Genomic DNA, 20,779 nt, shown 5'->3' on the forward strand with positions numbered 1-20,779 from the left:
GTATGGGCCTGTGATGTGGGAATCAGACTGGGTCTGAATTTTGTGATATATAATAGGAGGAATGAAGTTACAAGCTTGGACAATGGTGCGTTTGTCTCAGAAGAAGTAAGCAAGGTATTTGTGACAGGTAATTATCATGTAACTAAAATTAGTTTTATAGAAAAAACTACATTTTCACTAAAAAGTTCTTATAAAAAATGGTTGGGTTGTAAAGGTAATGAGCACAGATATGACATCCCAATATGGCCACCATAGCATCCACCTTGATAATCTTTATTCACTATTGTTCCTGAATAGAAGTCTATTTGTTTTGACATGGAGTTTTCACCAGAGGACTGCTCATGGTGCCTGATTTGTCCTAGATGAAAATAGTGCTTACATAACCTCCTGTATCACCACCATCTTGAAGACCATGTTACCAAAGCTCCTTTTTTTAAACATCAACTTTGGATTATCACCCCAAAAAATTCTTACGATGTTTAGCTTGACCTAAACAAAAATATTTTTTTCAGACATCAAACAGGGTCGTCATAGCCGGTATTGAAACAAATGTTATTGCTACTTTTCCTGGATGGAATCTGTCTTAACGTTCAGTTTTTATGAGAAAAATGTCAAGTATGGCCATAATCATTTTGAAATTTTTGTTATTGCCAGTTATCGTAATTGTAAATTCATTGGTTTTTTGGATTGCATACACTTCAGGTTTCAAATATCCCTACCTAAGTTTTAACCTAATTATGTCTTATGCTTGCCTGTATATGTATTATGCTATTCCAGTGAATTAAAAAAATTGCATTTGTTAATTTCTATTATCATTTTTTTCACTCATTAAGTACATTAGAGATTATTCTTAAAGAATGCCTACTGCATAAGAATGAGTTAGATGTTAAGCAAAACGGGTATTTATAGTTTGACTTGTCGATGAAAATTCTTAGAGTAGACATGTCTCCGTAACTTTAAAACATGTCTGAATTTTTCTGATCAGAAAAAGGACAAATCAATACTGCTGTACAAATTTGAAAGGAAGAATATTAGAGTGATGTAATTCAGCACTGAGATTTAGCATTTCGTCATGCTTATCCCACAGACAATAATTGGATCTCACCACATGTCAGAATTGGTGGACTTCATGATTATTTTACAAACGACATGTTGACTGTTAAAATGAGTGTTGAATTAAATAATTTGTCAGTATCTTTTATGTTTGTATTCTGGTTCTAATAACATGGATTTAGTTTGTTTTACCAAGTAGTTTGTCCTGATGCAGGTAAAGGTTAATAATAAAATGTTTTATTTTTCTTCTGCATATTAAGTTTTGATCAAAATCACAAACATTGCAGAATATTGGGGTAACTGAAATCAGTTTGTCAATAATCTACAGAGTCAACAATACCCTGCACCTACCCACACATTTCCCAGTGAATAATATCAGGCCCACATGGGGTCCTTGTTTATTGTTTGCTTTTGTCAAGGAAGGGAACAAGGAGACCTTCTACAGCCTGAAATACTATCTCCGTGTAAGGTTTTAACCAATCTGACAGCAATTCAGAAATCCGTCTTGCTTCATAAATATGGATGCTTTCACCCACTCTGACAGCGGTTCCACAATCCATCTGCTGTCATAAATATAAACATTTTCACATGTGCTGACAGCAATTCCAAACTTCTACTGTCTAGATAAGTTTGGATATTTTCACTTACTCTGACAGCGGTTCCACAATCCATCTGCCATCATAAATATAAATATTTTCACATGTACTGACAGCAATTCGAAACTTCTAAAGTCTAGATAAATTTGGATGCTTTCACTTACTCTGACAGTGGTTCCACAATCCATCTGCCATCATAAATATAAATATTTTCACATGTACTGACAGCAATTCCAAACTTCTACTGTCTAGATTAGTTTGGATATTTTCACTTACTCTGACAGTGGTTCCACAATCCATCTGCCATCATAAATATGAACATTTTCACATGTGCAATTCCAAACTCCCACTCTCAAGATAAATTTGGATGTTTTCACTTACTCTGACAGTGGTTCCACAATCCATCTGCCATCATAAATATGAACATTTTCACATGTGCTGACAGCAATTCCAAACTTCTACTGTCTAGATAAGTTTGGATGTTTTCACTTACTCTGACAGCAGTTCCAAAATCCTTCTGCCTTCATGAATACAAACATCTTTACACACTCTGACAGCATTTCCAAACTCCCACACTCAAGGTAAATATGGATGTTTTCACCTATATTGACAAAATCCCCTTGCCTTCATGAATATGGTTGTTTTCACGAATTATATCAGTTGTTCAAAAATTCCTCTGCCTTAATAAATATGCAACTTTCACATTTGTATATTAATTGTAGTGCATGAGTCACAGACTTGTTGCCAGATATTTAGTACATTATATGTACCATAAGCTAACTTATCGGTGAACAGGGATAAAAATAGGGTGGATTGTGTGTTGGTGTACCTTGTAGTTTAAACCCCAGGAAAAGTGTTTCATACATCTTACATGAAATTAAAAAACTATTTTTCTGTGAGTTTTTCTTTATGTGATAAAGATTGGCTTTTGATACATTTTAAATTAAATTAAAATTTATTTTCTTTGTGTGTTTCTTTATCTCTTATAGAGTTAGAAACATTTCATTATAAATTCTGTTATATATGTACATTGAAATTTTGTTCCAGCAAGAGAAACCAAGAAAAAGAGAAAAGCAAAGCAGCAAATATCCGTAAAGCTACCCAGCATGAAGAGGAAAAGGAAAAGGAGCAGTGCATTGAAAGGACTGGTGGCAAAGAAAATTTCAAACACCAGTCAGTCAGTTGTACCAGACAAAGCAGAAATCACTGATGTTAAGGACAGTAAAAAGACAGGTATCACTTACTTAACATGATGTACCATATGAATTAGAAATCACTGATGTTAAGGACAGTAAAAAGACAGGTATCTCTTACCTAGTTAACATGATGTACCATATGAATTAGAAATCACTGATGTTAAGGACAGTAAAAAGACAGGTATCACTTACTTAACATGATGTACCATATGAAGTAGAAATCACTGATGTTAAGGACAGTAACAAGACAGGTATCTCTTACTTAACATGATGTACCTTATGAATTAGAAATCACTGATGTTAAGGACAGTAAAAAGACAGGTATCTCTTACTTAACACGATGTACCTTATGAATTAGAAATCACTGATATTAAGGACAGTAAAAAGACAGGTATAGCTTACTTAACACGATGTACCAGATTATGTGTTCTCATTGGCAGCACTTTTCTAAAATTAACTGGCAGGGGCTTATAATAAGTGATAAAACATTGTCTTGGATGTTTCCTGCACCAATATTAGACTCTAGCTTATTTCTTGATGTTGTACAATGTAAAGTGTCAAATTTAATGACATTCCTCCATCATTATTATCCTTATATATTAAAGAAATGCATTTATGTTGTTTGTAAGAGACTGCTTCAGCCAAAAATCAATATATCTCACCCAGTCAGTGATGAAACAAAAACTAACTCAATTGATTCCATTTATATATATATATATATGATTCTTTGCCACCTGGTCATTTATACAGGAAGGAAATATATAAATGCAATACAACTTCAAAATACCCAAAATGGTGCTTGATGCTTGACTGGTCATGTGTATTGCTAATATTTTTTGGAAGTTTATTGGCTGTTTGTTTTATCTTGAACTGGAAGTGTGCTTGATTGCTTTTGAAAAATAATTAAGTGATTACAATAAGACCCATACTCAATTCAAGAGAGATTTATTTCAGCTAGTGTTATGACTATCCCAAACCAAAATTGCAAGCTTGTTTTAAAGCTTGCAGCAAGCTTGCCACAAGCTTATTTATAAAGCTTGCGGCAAGCTTGTATTTGGAACTTTGCAGCAAGCTTGCGGCAAGCTTGTATTTGGAACATTGCAGCAAACTTGCGCAAGCTTATTTATAAAGCTTGCGGCAAGCTTGTATTTGGAACATTGCAGCAAGCTTGCGGCAAGCTTGTATTTGGAACATTGCAGCAAGCTTGCGGCAAGCTTGTATTTGGAACATTGCAGCTAGCTTGCGCAAGCTTATTTAACAAAAGTGTCATAAGCATGCACAAGCTTGCGAAAGCTTAAGCTTGCACAAGCTTGCGCAAGCTTAAGCTTGCACAAGCATGCGCAAGCTTGTTATTTATTTACCTAGTACAATAAGTATACACAAGCTTGTGCAAGCTTGTTACTAGCTTGCGCAAGCTTGTTACTAGCTTGTTGCAAGCTTGCAGAGATTTCTTGCTACAAGCATCTGGGCTTTCAAAAATCAGATATGATTGTGTTTTCCCCCCTTCCAAAAAACCCCCTGAAAATGTGAAAGGTGGGGGGTCTGGGAGTCCGAAGGCCCCTGTCCAAAAATGCATTTTAGACTCAACTGCTCCTGGTGGACCAAATTATCATAATATATTGCAAAGTTTAACTACATTCCAATGAAGTAATCTGCATATTTAATGATTAAATAATGCAATCTTATAGTTGCAATGCAGTGGAAAACAAATCTGTTCTGCCAAAACATTAAGTTTAATTCCATTGTTCAAGTTTATTCATTCACTGCAAGCTTACCCAAGGCTGCAGAAGCTTTATGTGTTCCCCTAGCTGCAAGTGTCACGCCCCTATGAAATGATCATGAATAATGAATGAACTGTTCATGAACTTGGTTCAAGAACCATTCATGAAAGTTCATCAAAAGGTTCATGAATTATTCTAGAATGTGCATGAATTGAAAATAGTCCACAAATTGGATCATCATCATTCATGAACAAGTGCATGAACATATTCATGAACTATGATGAACAAAGTTTCTCAATGATTCATGACTTCACGAACAGTGCCTATAAAACAAAATATGATAACCTGACAAGTCACAAATACCTATTCATCCTGAATCATACAATAACCTTAGATGGGGGATGGGGTTAATACAGTATAAAATGCAACATATTATCTTAAAAACTGTATTTGATTTCAAATAAATTTAAACTGACAAGTGATATTCTTTCTTTTTTACCCTTAGCAACACTTTTTGTATGTTCTGTAATTTTTCTTTGAAAAATGTTCAAGAGATATTGGGGCAGTTGCCTGCAATCAACTGTTGAAGCATATTTCATCGTCATGGGGCTGTCTTTCAGCTGGGGTTTCTCCTGACCAATCTTCTTCCAGAGACTGACCTGTCTGATAACTCTTTTGTGAAGATGTTCAGGGTCTATAATTTAATCAAATCCTGTCCATTGTCACTACTGAATGTCTCCTTCTGCAGCTTAAGCTGTTCCATCTGATTACTGTTTGGATCATTAACATTGTTGCAGCAGTCACAATTTAATGTCTCTTCCACCTTGAATCCTCCAGTTTTCAAATTTTCATCCTTAACCTACAAACTTCATCCTCTAACAATTTTACTTTTCTGCTGTCTGGTCTGAAAAAAAGGTAAAGTTAGTTAATTACAGATAATCTCTGATCAACATTGTTTTTAGCTTTTAGCACATTATCATTGTACCCCACTTTACTTACTGGAATAATATGATCCAACTCAAAAATGATTTAATCCCTTACACATAATACTGAGCATTTATATTATTGCAGAATTTTGTCACTGTTTTATATTAACTGAATCTGTCTAGCCATAGGTATAGTCACAGGAGACGGATGTTTTATTCAGTAAAATATGACATTTTTTTTGACAACACCGTTACACTAAATAAGCGTATATATTACAGATAACGGTTATTTCATGCTTTCAAATATTTTCGCCATTTTTTATTGATAAACGCCAGACTTGTGTGGTATAGGCCCTTAGTATGTCACTAATGCAACCACTCCGACTCCGCATGTTGCGTATAGCTGCTTCCGGTTTCATCACGTTGTTATTTGCACTTTTATTGTGAACAGTTTCACGCATTAACTATTTTCTTAAGGTTTTTTTTTAAATTACGAAATTTCATCAGATTATAGAAATAATGATGTCATGTAAAAGAAAACGATCTCGAACATCTCAACTCCTATCGATATCGAACCACGTCTGGTATCGAGAACTGGGGGGGTGGGGGTGATAATGTTTAGTGATTTTCAAAACTTCGATGAGCAAGTTTAAATTAGGTCTGAACAAAATCGTGTCATTAGCTTGGTTATAAATAATATGATGACATATATAAACCAATAAAATATCCATATAACTTCTACTGAAATAATCACGAATGACCAAGAAAAAGATACTCACCGTAATTCTGGTCATCCGGGCTTGGTACGCTTTTCCGCCTAATTTTGCTCTCACCAAATCATTTCCTTCACATTCTTCAAAGTCGCTTCTCTGCACTTCTACTTACTTTAAAAAAATGATATTGAAAATATTCTCATCTGTCCATTCCATGGAGTCCACGGTTTTTGTTCGAGGTTTTTGCCTAACGGTCTGCATGATCTTTGGTTTCTGAGGAAGCTTAACTGTTGAAATCGCGCGCGTATATTAACCAATCATATCACGTCTTTTTTCAAAGTCATCCAATCAGAATAATCGTTGTTAATATATTTCGGTTTTTACTGCAAATTGGCAACCAGTGACTAAGTCAATAGAATATGCAGTTTATAACAGTAATGGAGAGAAGAAAAGAAACGTTAGGACAAAGTCATTGAAAGCTTTTTAAAGCAAATACATTTTGTTGATGCTGGCCAGAAAATATTTTCCCATATTAATCCAGAAATACTCAGGTTAAGTAAACAAGTATTGAATTAAAGATCTGTATGAACATTTTATACAGTATATCATTTTAAAAAAGAAGAAAAAATTCACCTTTATTTAAATTTCACTAATATTGTGAGAAGTTTGTATGATAAATTTTCATGAACATTTTATGAATATAATGATATAGATATTTTATATACATTTTTTTAAAGAAATACCATGGTATTGCATCAAAGTACTTGAATTGTTCATGAACCATTAGTTCATGACATTTCAGGAACTTCAAAGATATTATAATATTTCATAAAAATTCATCAGTGTGTTCATGAACTTCAAGTACATGATTCATCAAAATTCTTGAAGTTCATGAACTTACTTGAGGAACTTTCATGAACACTTCATGATTGTTCATCAAGTCATGACTTTGTTTTCGTAGGGGCGTGACAGTGATGGTGCCTGCTACTTGGATACATGGTCTCAAACTTTCACAAGCAATGGATATATATATATATATATATATATATATATATATATATATATATATATATATATATATATATATATATATATATATATATATATATATATGAAGAAACTTGTTGCAAGCTAGTTTAAATTTACTTTCTGAAACATACAAGAAAGCTTGCGCAAGCTAGTTTTACTTTCTGAAGAAAACAAGCTTGCGCAAGCTAATTTTACTTTCTGAAGAAAACAAGTAAGCTTGCGCAAGCTAGTTTTAATTTATGAAACAAACAAGAAAGCTTGTGCAAGCTAGTTTTAATTTCTGAAGCAAACAAGAAAGCTTGTACAAGCTTGCGCAAGCTTGTGCAAGCTTGCAGTTATATCCAGCTATCTTGCCTAAGCCTGCACTTGCTTGTACAAGCTTGCGCAAGCATCCATGTTAGCTTATAAACATCAAACTAGCTTATCGCAAGCTTACCGCAAGCTTGCCACAAGCTTTCAGCAAGGATGCATTTTGGTTTGGGTGAGTAGTGAGGTTTTCCAGAACTCTACCCTCAGTCATGGATAAAGGTCAAGCATACAATATATACAAATTATGCATATCACTAGTATTAACCAAATACATAGTACGATATTATTTTGGGCTCTGACATTGAACTCAAGAATAGTGAAATTCTCTCTGATCAACAGTAAACACCAGTAAGTAACCAGACATAAAATTCTGTTTACAGGAGTGTCTTGTTCAGATCCTGAATTGCTCTGTCAAGTTCTAAAGAAGTCAACACAAGTTGATTCTTCCAGTCAAAGCACTCTGGAAGAAAACTGCCAAAGAGCTGGGCTGAAATTTCATGGTGAAACTCCGGGTAATGGGAACTGCTTCTTTGAGGCTGTGTCTAGTCAACTTCATCGATTAAATTGTGCTGTACAAAGGTCACCACAACAACTACGCCAGGATGTAGTTGCCTTCATGAAAGCTAATACCATACTGCATGTAAGTAAAAGATATTGCAATCTAGTATATGAAGGACATTTTACTACATATAAGCATGGAGTCTTGAATATGAAGGATATTTTGCTATATGTAAGTAAAGGTCCGTACATTCAGGAATATGAAGGCTAATACTTTACTACAGGCCAGTAACAGTTTATACATTTCTGGAATATGAGGGACAGTAGACTATAGGTAAGCAAAAGTAAAAGGAGTCTGGAATATGAGGGACATTTTTTATATTTTCCAATATTTTCCAAGATTGAATGAAGCAGCTACATGAAATTAAATGTGTAGACATTATGGGATAACAGGTATACTAAGTCTTAAACAGATGTGTAGACATTATTGGATGGCTGCTAAGTGTTAAGCAACTGTGCAGATATTATAGGATGGCTGGTAAGTCTTAAGCAAATATGTAAGCATTATGGGATGGCTGGTAAGTTATAAGCAAATATGTAAGCATTATGGGATGGATGGTAAATCTTAAGCAAATGTGTACAAGACAGTTAATTCCATATTCATCAGTCATCTTGTACAAAATGTATCTATGATTCATGCGTGTTTGTACATACATACATACATACATACAATTTAAATTGCGTGTGCTGTAATTGTGAGGTACTTTTATGAAGGTTTGTAAAATACGTGAGAAACAGACACAAATGGAAAAAATGTTCAATTAGGTATATTGGTTATTGTGGAGACTGTGTATAGGAAACTACCAAGTTTGTAGGAAACTTACTGGGACAGGCACTTGAGTTCAGTTACATACAGTAGTCCCTCTCTTGAACGGCCCCCCTGACCATTGGCCACCTGCTTCTTATGGCCTGAATGCCTTGAAACAACAAGTTTGTATTCAAAAGTGCCCCTCAAGAATGGCCACCCCTCTAACGTGATCAGCGTCCAGCATATTAGTACAAAAATGGAACATGTTCCCCTCACAAGCAGCCACTTTTACAAAATGTATCTAGAACCAATGATTAATTCATATTGTGACATAAAATATGTAATCAGATTATCACTATCATCAATACATGTCTCCCAATGTCATTTCCGTTACTGAAAAACGTGTTGACCGAAGGACATGTAACACTAATATTAATATTATATCATTGTCTATAAAAGCCGACATTTACAGGAAATGGGCTCAACAATGTTATGATAGAGTTTTGGGCTTCACACATCTGTCGAGTTCTTCTCTTTGATGATTACAACTGGACATAATTGTCAGGATCATCATAAAGTCAGCATAGGCTAAAAATAGATTTTGTGCATTAACACACACAGAAATTAACCTTGAACAGATCAGGGTACCAGACAAAGACCGAAAAATCACGTGACAAGACATTTATTGTTTCCTTTACGAAGGCATTTCGACCACTTGACAAAAGTTTTGACTGCATAATTAAATTGCATACAGTTAGCAACATCTGAATAACTCATTACCAAACATTAATATGTCATCACGTAAACGGAAACGTATCATTTTAGAAGAAAGTCATTTATTCTACTTGATGACATTAGGTGAGGTGGTGGTGGGGGACTTGACAAACAATTTTATGTAGAAAAGACTCGAATAAAACAATTTTATTGTTGAAAAGACTTGAATACACAAAGTCATAATCGACAAGGAGGTTATTCAGCAGCAGTGGGAAAAGGGAGCAAATTGAAAGATAATTATATATGTACCAAGATTTAAATGACGTTTTTGAATGGTTTTCAATGTGCATGACAGCAATATCCGCTTGCTTATCATGCTTTTGCCAAGAACAAGAACGATTAATGGATATTCAGTTGAAATAAGTCTATTATTATAACAAGAAGAACCTTTTAATAATTAATGTTACTTTTAAACGAAGATAGTAAATAAAGATATTAAATGCTTTGAAGTATGTAGCTTTCTTACTATGTACATTACATTTACTTCTCACAAAAGATTTAGCCCCCCTCTGGAAAGGCCACCCATCTTATAAGGCCACTTTCCCACTGCAGAAGGGGTGGCCATATAAGAGGGGAACCACGGTATATGAAATTTGTGGAGACTTTGTATGGGATACTGCCTGATTGTTAGGAGACTTGCTGGGACAGACATTAGATTTCAATTACTGGGTATGGAATACTGCCTAGCTGGTAGGAAACTTTGTGGAACAGGGGCTTCAGGTGGCTGAGTGGTTTAAAGTGCTACCACCATTAACTGATATCGCCTCTGTCTGTGCGGTTTCGAGTTTCGGGTTCTGCCAATGTGAGTACTTGAGAAAGTTTGCTAGTAGCTTCCCATGGGGTGGTAGTTCTTCCGTGAATTTTCTTGGGTTCTTCCTCTACCAGTGATACTAGCCAATCTGTTCTGTTATGGTTTGTTTGGTGACTGGGTTTGGGCTACTACTGAGTCTCAGTGAAAAGCTTAATGGGTCAGACACTAGAGTTTAAATATGTATGTGGTTTGTGTGGAGACTGGGTATGGGGTACTACTGAGTCTCAGTAGAAAGCTTATTGGGTAAGACACTAGAGCTAAAATAGGTATATGGTTTGTGTGGAGACTGGGTATTGGTAGTACCAAGTCAGTAGAAGACTTTGTTGGTCAGACACCACAGTTCATATATGTATATGGTTTCTGCAGAGACAGGTTATGGGGTAGTACAAAGTCAGTAGAAATCTTAGTGGATCTGACACCTGAGTTAAAATAGATATATGGATTGTGTGGAGACTGGGTATGGGGTATTACATAGTCAGATACACCACAGTTCAAATAGGTATATGGCTTGTGTGGAGATGGGGTATGGGATACTACTGAGTCAGTAGAAAACTTAGTGGATCGGACACTAGAGTTAAAATAGGTATATGGCTTGTGTGGAGATGGGGTATGGGATACTACTGAGTCAGTAGAAAACTTAGTGGAACGGACACTAGAGTTCCATAGATGTATGGATTGTGTGGAGACTGGGTATGGGGTAGTACACAGTCAGATACACCACAGTTCAAATAGGTATATGGCTTGTGTGGAGATGGGGTATGGGATACTACTGAGTCAGTAGAAAACTTAGTGGATCGGACACTAGAGTTAAAATAGATATATGGATTGTGTGGAGACTGGGTATGGGGTAGTACACAGTCAGATACACCACAGTTCAAATAGGTATATGGCTTGTGTGGAGATAGGGTATGGGATACAACTGAGTCAGTAGAAAACTTAGTGGGGCAGTCACTAGCTGTGTGCCTTTACGTTTATTATGGAGTAAGTGTTACTTCATAATCAGGTCACCAATAGACAGTATAGTGTTTATCAAGGGTCATGTCTCCATTTTACTTGTTGAACTTTACTTCAGTGGTTTCATAAAGAGGTCTTCTTTTCACTTGCTGAACTTACTTACACCCTTCCATGGTTTCATACCATGTCTTGATTTTACTTACTGTAATTACATGCTTACAGACTTCATTCATACATCTTTGTTTTACTTGCTGTAATTACATGCTTACAGTCTTCATTCATGCATCTTTGTTTTACTTGCTGTAATTACATGCTTACAGACTTCATTCATGCATCTTTGTTTTACTTGCTGTAATTACATGCTTACAGACTTCATTCATACATCTTTGTTTTACTTGCTGTAATTACATGCTTACAGTCTTCATTCATGCATCTTTGTTTTACTTGCTGTAATTACATGCTTACAGACTTCATTCATGCATCTTTGTTTTACTTGCTGTAATTACCTGCTTACAGACTTCATTCATGCATCTTTGTTTTACTTGCTGTAATTACCTGTTTACAGACTTCATTCATGCATCTTTGTTTTACTTGCTGTAATTACCTGCTTACAGACTTCATTCATGCATCTTTGTTTTACTTGCTGTAATTACATGCTTACAGACTTCATTCATGCATCTTTGTTTTACTTGCTGTAATTACATGCTTACAGACTTCATTCATGCATCTTTGTTTTACTTGCTGTAATTACATGCTTACAGACTTCATTCATACGTCTTTGTTTTACTTGCTGTAATTATATGCTTACAGACTTCATTCATACATCTTTGTTTTACTTGCTGTAATTACATGCTTACAGACTTCATTCATACATCTTTGTTTTACTTGCTGTAATTACATGCTTACAGACTTCATTCATACATCTTTGTTTTACTTGTTTTGCTTACACTGTACACACTGCAACAACTTCATACCAGGCCTTCATTGTACTTGCTGAACTTGCACAATTACACAGTTCATTAGCTTCATGCTAGGCCTTCATTTTGCTGAACTTACCCACTTACTGCAATTACATCATTTCAGGCCTTCGCTGTAATGACTTACACCCTTACACGCTTATATGTGTCAGAAAAAAACTTTCAGTGATGCGCTTGCAGTGGGATGAAGTAGCAAGTCATGTAGTCAGTTTACCTCATCGATGACCATGACAGTCTTTAAGATTATTTTCATACACTTCTCTAGTGGAAGCAAAACTAGGAAAGATCAAATGACATCATGACAGAAAAACATAGTTTTCTTGAGAGTGAGGTTGAACAATGAAAACACATCAGATGTAGTATAATGTACCATCACCACCCATAATTTAGTATGAGGAATGCTAATATTGACTATGTGATGTAACCCTGTAGACTATAAAATGCTTCTCCACTACTCAGGGAGCTGAAGGTACCATAAACTTGGCTGAATTCATATCTGTTGGCAACTTTAATGACTACTGTGAACGGATGGCCCAGGACGGGGAATGGGCAGATCATGTTGTCGTTGTTGGGATGGCCCGGATGTTACAGACAGATATCATGATCGTGACCAGTGCACCTTCTTCGGGACCTGATAACATCATCGCATGGGTTGTCGGCCAGACCAATTTTAATGGGCAGCCAATTCTTCTGGGGCACATATGGAAGAGTCACTACCAGTCACTACAGCCCATGGGTAAGATTATATAAAAAATTTAGTTTCTTGACATTTAATTATGTTTAAACAATTATACCCATAAGTACAGTGGAAATAGTATTGTGAAATTCTTGAAATTTACTGGTATTTAAACAATTATGTTCTTAAGTGCAATGATTAATAGTACTGAGATGAATTTTGCAATTTTAATTTCTTTGATTAGGATAGTAATGATTGTAGAGTCACACTTTAAAACCATCATGCCAATTTTGAGGGGAGAGAACTCCAATCTTCTAACACAAAGTGGTTTATTGTGGTCATCTATGTTAGATATACTTTATATAGCAATGTCAATTCATGCCTTAAAATGTGGTCTTTCAAGACAGGTGATATTTCAAACCAGTGGACATTTAAGCCAAGTTACGTTGATGTTGAGTTTTCATTTGGGAACATATCTCAGTCAGATAAAAACCCTTCCAAAAGCCATCGTATATTAGTTTCATGTTAGGTGTCATGAGGTAACCAGAATAGAGCGTTGGAGTAGAGCAGTATCTAACTTTCCGTATAAGGTGTCCATATTCACAAGGAAACATACTTATAAGGTGTCCATATTCACAACTATACAAGACTGTTTATGGTCTATAAGGTGTCCATATTCACAAGAGTACACTCCTTCATATGGTCGATAAGGTGTCCATATTCACAAGGAAACATACTTATAAGGTGTCCATATTCACAACTATACAAGACTGTTTATGGTCTATAAGGTGTCCATATTCACAAGAGTACACTCCTTCATATGGTCTATAAGGTGTCCATAGTCACAAGAGTACACTCGTTCATATGGTCGATAAGGTGTCCATATTCACAAGAGTACACTCCTTCATATGGTCTATAAGGTGTCCATAGTCACAAGAGTACACTCGTTCATATGGTCGATAAGGTGTCCATATTCACAAGAGTACACCCCTTTATATGGTCTATAAGGTGTCCATAGTCAAAAGCTTCAAATGTTTATATGGTCTGTGATAGCTCTGCAAGCATCTATAGGTGCCCTGGATCACTAGAATAAAGCCCCTAAGTTGTGGAATATGTCAGTTTGGAATCTTGAATAGCTCCCCAAGGGTCACTAAGGTATAGCCACTAAGTTTTGGAGTATGGTGGTTTGGAACATTGAATAGGTTCCCCAGGGTCACTAAGATAAGCCCGTAAGTTGTAGAGTATGGTGGTTTGGAATGCAGAATAGGTCGCCTAGGGTCACTATAATAAACCCCTAAATTATAGAGTATGATGGTGTGGAATACTGAATAGATCACCTAGGGTCACTAAGATAAGCCCCGACATTGTGGAGTATTCTGGTTAGGAATATTGATGAGTCCCCTAGGGTCACTAAGATAAACCCCTAAATTGTGGAGTAGGGTGGTTTGGAACATTAAATGAGTTATCTAGGGTCACTAAGATAAGACCATAAGTTATGGAGTATGATGTTGTGGATTATGGAATTGTTCCCATGGGATAACTTTAAAATGATCCTCTATATAGCCTATGGAAAACTTGGTATGGCGTACTGATATCATCAATTTCTCTACAGGTGACCCAAGGACATCATATTGGTCATACTTCCATACTGTATAAAAAGGCTATTGTTACAATTCTATGTTATGTCAGTATACAACCAGTATACAATTAAAGGCTGTTGTTATAATTCTATTATGTACTGGCATACAATTAAAGGCAATTGTTATAATTCTATTATGTACTGGTATACAATTAAAGGCTATTGCTATAATTCTATGATGTACAGGTATACAATTAAAGGCTATTGTTTTAATTCTATGATGTACCAGTATGCAATTAAAGGCTATTGTTATAATTCTATGATGTAACAGTATACAAATAAAGGCTATTTTTATAATTCTATGATGTAATATTGGCACCATCTGTATTCAAGACCTTCAATATATCATCAATGTTGATATGATCGTCCAGTATGATGTAGTAACAGATTTAAAGATGGCTATTGTGGTTATATTAAACGTCAGATTGCCTTCATTTGTATCAAGGACCATGCAGATACAGTATGAACTCTTAAGGTGGACCATCCAGACAAGATATGAACTCTTAAGGTGGACCATCCAGACATATGACTGTGCACATGGGTTTGAGTCTAGGATTCGGCTAATGTGGGTATGTGCGAAAGCTTGCCAGTAGCTTCTCGTGGGTCAGTGGTTCTTCCCGAGGTTTTCCCGGGTTCTTCCTCCACCATTAATACTGGCCGCCATGCATAGCCTATCGTGTGCTGAAAAATGGGTTTAAACCCCACAGCAACAACAACAACCAGATATATGAACTGTTAAGGTAGACCTTCCAGACATGATATGAACTCTTAAGGTGGACCATCCAGACAAGATATTAACTTTTAAGGTGGACCATCCAGACATGATATTTATAGGTTAATGCATTTGTATGGGAAAATATGAACAAATTTTTCGGATGAAATATTGCACGACCTTGGGAGTGCAGTATATTCATCCGATAAAACGAGTTCATATTTTCCCATACAAATGCAGTAACCTTTTTATTATATGCTCATTTTCTTATTCTACCTAATGCTTAATTATATTAAGAAAATACACTACAAGAAACAAAGTAACTGAATGTATGCCATATTCAAACTAAATACACAAGTGCAGATTCACCATTACACAACAACAACATTATTACTGCGCACATAACTCCGTCCAGATAAATTTGAACTTAGTTGCGTGCTCTGCATAACTTTCAGAAGAAAATGGCATGTCTAGTAAAAATTCAAATTTGGAGTCATATTGTGAATGAATGGGCATTGCAACAACTTTTCCATTCGATCTGGAATAACTAGATTTTGGTACTTGTGTCAATTCTACGAAATGTCATGATTATGGACTGGATTTATATGTGACAATTCCACATAAAATATATCGGATTGAAGAAGCGAGGGAGAAGCGTGTTGACATTTGCAAATGTGTTTCTGTTTCTGTCATTGAATGTTTGAAATCTTAATGTGGGAAAAATATGAAGTCTTTCAATTGCAATTATCAAAAAAGGCGCTATGGAATTTAATGCTTTTTTCATTTTAAGTGCAGTAAGGAGGATGTAATTGCACTTATATTCGAAATTACAGTACAATTTCAAAATGTGTAATCATTATTGAGAACCTATGACATTGCTCATGTAATTTGAATTTGCAGATCTAAGAAAGTACATTTTGAGTAAATTCAGGATGTAAAACTGTAAGTATATCTATTTGCCATTCTTATTACCAGCTAAAGAAGACAGTTTATGCTTTGTCACTTGCATGTTATGTGTAAAGACCCTTTTTGGCATCTACTGTATAGCTAGCCTAAATCCGAAACATTGTATCAACAAATTTAACGTGGAATGTGCCAAAGCAGCTGGTATGTGGCGGTCCAAGAAACATCAGCTTTACTTCATTCAGAAACAAATTTCATCAAACAAAACGTAAAGCACCTACTATGTGAGTGTAAATATTTTGTTTACAAATCAAAAGAGCAAGCGTCTGCATCAATTGTTTGTTTACAGTAGAAAGTAGTTCCTTTATGAGTGCAATATGAAGTTGCGCGCGAGTTAATTATCGTAAAATATTGAACAATTCTGACAATGCAAAGTTAACAGAGAAATAAATGAGCATATAATAAGAACTCTTATGGTAGAAAACCATTGTTTATATGCCATTTTGTTTGGGTGGAGTAGCAATAACAAGGATTTTAAGGTGATTGCCATGGTGGTCACATTGAATGTCAGATGGATAGTTTTTACTTGGGAGGAAATAAACATCACAATATGTCTTCTTTGAAAAAATATGAATGTGACCATATGTTTGTATCTGAAATGAATGTATTTGCTATGTAAAACCTTAAGTAGTTCTTTAGAGATGAGGGCAAAAAGACAGATTTTCTCAACATTACAAACGCTGCAAGAATAAACATCAGAGTGTTGCATTCAGAAAATGTGAGAAAATAATGTCATCCAATGGTAGATAATTTAAGCAAAATTACTGGGTTGATTGTATGGGCTTTCCGCGGACTTCAGAGTTACAACTTGCAGTATTTTTTAGCTAGAAATTGGCCTCAGACACAAACATCGTACATCATGTTATATATTTAAAACATTTACTGCATATAACCTATTTCTGTATAATGTCACCAATTCAAATCTTTTTTTGTTTAAATATGACAAAACGAACTATATTGACCAATGTCGGTATAGGCACTAGAGAAACATATACTAAATAACAGATACACTTCATCCAAAGATTATAAGATTCTTCTGAATACATGTCTTTTGGAGTGTGAACTTTTTTAAGAGTTTAGCCTGAAAGTGTTATTTGATTATTTGAATCCCCAAGAAACTCGATATCCAAAATGTGCATTTTAAATTCTACTCCACTGTTTGTCTGTATAATATGCAGCACCACACAATGTTGGTGTGTCAAGAAGATAACAGGTCTGATACGTGATTTGTTATCTCAAGAAATAAACCTAACCTAAACTTCCACTTTTAAATGGCACTCCAAAGACATATTTCTTCATCAAATACATTATGCAATTACATTAATATTAGGAATTAATCTATGTTACCTTTTTGACTATGACTTTCTTAAATTGTGAAAAAGGACATTCCATCTATATGGATCATATATATATGTCAAGGGAAGTAACTCTTACAAATTAACTCCTCTTGTTCTGTATATGTAGCCACCCTTATATAACATAATTTAACTTAAGCATTGAACAAACAGTGCCCCAAAAATGCATTGCAATTTACTTTTACTTTTGACCAGATAATATCTATTTCTACTTGTAAAGTCAAAATAAATGTGTTTCTCCTCCCCCAAACCTGCTGCCAACTGTTAATGACGTGCTTTCTTTCCTGTCTATTGGGTAATCTCCCCAAGCCTGTTGGCAACTGTTAATGACTTGCTTTCCTTCCTGTGTATTGGGTAATCTCCAGTTATGCAACAGACTTTAACAGACTCAGATCACTTTATTACTGCCCATCATTGAAGATGGAGACAGAGAGGTCTCTCCATGAAATGCATGGAAACCGTTCTTGACCTGTCTGACACTTATTCCCATTCACACATCATGCAAATACTTTCACTTCATCTACAACAGGGTAGTAAAAAATTTCTGCACCTTTATATTCAGCTTTAATCTCAGCACTTTAAATGTTCATCAAGATGTTGGGCACCACCAAATTCTACTTTAGGATGCTTTTCTCCACAGCGATGGCAGTGTATCTGGTTGATATATTATTGAAGACACTATTCACTAAGTGGCAGTGTATCTGGTTGATATATTGAAGACATTTTTCACAAAGTAGCAATGTACCTGGTTGATATATTAAAGACACTATTCACTAAGTTAAGTTTTGGTTAATGATAATGAACATCCTTCTCTACCTGATTAAAATTTTAGAGTGGACAGTCAGTTCACAAAGCGCCAGAAGTTTTGGGGAGTAGTGTAAGCTAAGATTAATGTATTTCCTGTATAGGAGATAATAAAATGCCAGAAGTCTTGGGGAGTAGTATAAACTAAGATTAATGTGTTTCCTGTGCAGGAGCTAACAAAAAGCCAGAAGTCCTGGGGATTAGTGTAAGCTAAGATTAATGTGTTTCCTGTGCAGGAGATAATAAAACCCCAGAAGTCCTGGGGAGTAGTGTAAGCTAAGATTAATGTGTTTCCTGTGCAGGAGATAATAAAACGCCAGAAGTCCTGGGGATTAGTGTAAGTTAAGATTAATGTGTTTCCTGTGCAGGAGATAATAAAACGCCAGAAGTCCTGGGGATTAGTGTAAGCTAAGATTAATGTGTTTCCTGTGCAGGAGATAATAAAATGCCAGAAGTCCTGGGGAGTAGTGCAAGCTAAGATTAATGTGCTTCCTGTGCAGGAGATAATAAAGCACCAGAAATCCTGGGGATTAGTGTAAGCTAAGATTATTTTGTTTCCTGTGCAGGAGATAATAAAACTCCAGAAGTCCTGGGGATTAGTGTAAGCTAAGATTAATGTGTTTCCTGTGCAGGAGATAATAAAATGCCAGAAGTCCTGGGGAGTAGTGCAAGCTAAGATTAATGTGCTTCCTGTGCAGGAGATAATAAAACACCAGAAATCCTGGGGATTAGTGTAAGCTAAGATTATTTTGTTTCCTGCGCAGGATATAATAAAACGCCAGAAGACCTGGCGATTAGTGCAAGCTAAGATTAATGTGTTTCCTGTGCAGGAGATAATAAAACGCCAGAAGTGCTGGGGAGTGTGGAAACCAAAAATCATGTTGTTTTCTATCCAGATCATGAAGCCCATGAAGTCCAGCAAAGTCATGAAGGGAAACAGCCTGTCAAGGAGGAGACAGCTACACAAACAGAACAGGAAGCTGTAAGTAGTCCATGTCTGATTCATGCAGCTTTGTTTACCACGTGACAGAGCCAGTATTCTTTCTTCATTTTAGTTTGCTACACATGACACAGTCAGTAGATAGTCTTTCTTAAGTTAAGTTTACTACACATGAGTCAGTAGATGTGCTTTCTTTTAGTCAACATAAAGATATCACAAATCTGAAAACAATATTGACGTTTCTGGTACTTTTTAAGAAAGAAATTATTTTGTGCACAAGAAAAATACAAGTATATGAAGTTTCAGGATCCACACCACAACCATGTTGTATCCGAATTTGTGTTATAACGGAGCGCGCTATAGCGTGGTCACACGGTATGTGTACATGCATTTGTGCATATATGTATGTACATGTTTACAAACATTTGTGCATGTGTGTGAATCTGTGCATATGTGTTTGTATCTGTGTGCATGTGTTTGTGCATATGTCTATGTATTTGTACATATTATGAAGATGTGTTAGGTAACTGTACCTGTGTTTTTGCACATTTGTATGTATATGTGTACATCTATACATGTGTTTGTACATAAGTTTGTGCATATGTACATAGATATGTGCATATGTGTATATGTCTGTGTACATGTTTTTGCAAATATGTTTGTATCTGTGTATATGTGTATATACATATGTTTATGTTTATGTATTTGCACATATGTTTGGACATATGTATATGTATCTTTATATGTGTGTTCCCAATATTTTGTTGATCTTAAATTAAAATGGCACTGATTTGATGTCTAATATGTGGTCATCTTGACATAATTGTATTTGCTATTCAAATGAAAGGGAAGTGAACGTCATGTTAAGATGCAGTTTTCTTCGGAAGGGGTCTTTTGATGTCGAGTTGGCCCTAAATGGAAATGAATTACCCATAAAATGGCAGCCATTAAAATATCGTTATTTGTACTCCTCCCAGATGGACAGCTATATCATCATGGGGCTTTTGACACATGGACAGCTATATCATCATGGGGCTTAACCAATACACTTCTTATGATGCTTAGTTGATCCTAAATTAAACTGGTACCCGTTGTAAATCTAGTTTGACTGTCATGACAGCTGTCTTTCAGATCTTGTCACAATTCGGAATGGATCCTTTATATGATGTTGGCTTTTGACCAAAGAACGCTTGATATGTTTACTTTGTTCTGAATGAAAATTGTTCTAATCTTGATATTCATTATATCCACAATATTAGTTAGATTGAAAATCTTGTTATTGCTAAGAATATCTGAGATTTGGTTTAAGCAGTTTCTGCAGTTAA

At 35.5% G+C, this 20,779-nt stretch overlaps 2 protein-coding genes across 2 annotated transcripts in view; both read left to right on the top strand.

The window, feature by feature from the left end:
* The window catches only part of LOC149789845 (uncharacterized), a 244,281-nt gene that overhangs the window by 79,999 nt on the left and 143,503 nt on the right, over positions 1-20,779 (top strand). The window lies entirely within an intron of this gene.
* LOC149789846 (uncharacterized) overlaps positions 7,700-20,779 on the top strand; it is a 43,932-nt gene continuing 30,852 nt past the window's right edge. The window contains exons 1-4 of the mRNA XM_089971996.1: positions 7,700-7,715; positions 7,924-8,183; positions 12,825-13,101; positions 19,411-19,496. Coding sequence (XP_089828122.1) covers positions 7,700-7,715; positions 7,924-8,183; positions 12,825-13,101; positions 19,411-19,496 — 639 coding nt within the window. The remainder of the gene's footprint in view (positions 7,716-7,923; positions 8,184-12,824; positions 13,102-19,410; positions 19,497-20,779) is intronic.

Source organism: Sinohyriopsis cumingii, chromosome 10, assembly GCF_028554795.1.
Source record: "Sinohyriopsis cumingii isolate HCF-2022 chromosome 10, ASM2855479v2, whole genome shotgun sequence".
Lineage (NCBI taxonomy): Eukaryota > Metazoa > Mollusca > Bivalvia > Unionida > Unionidae > Sinohyriopsis > Sinohyriopsis cumingii.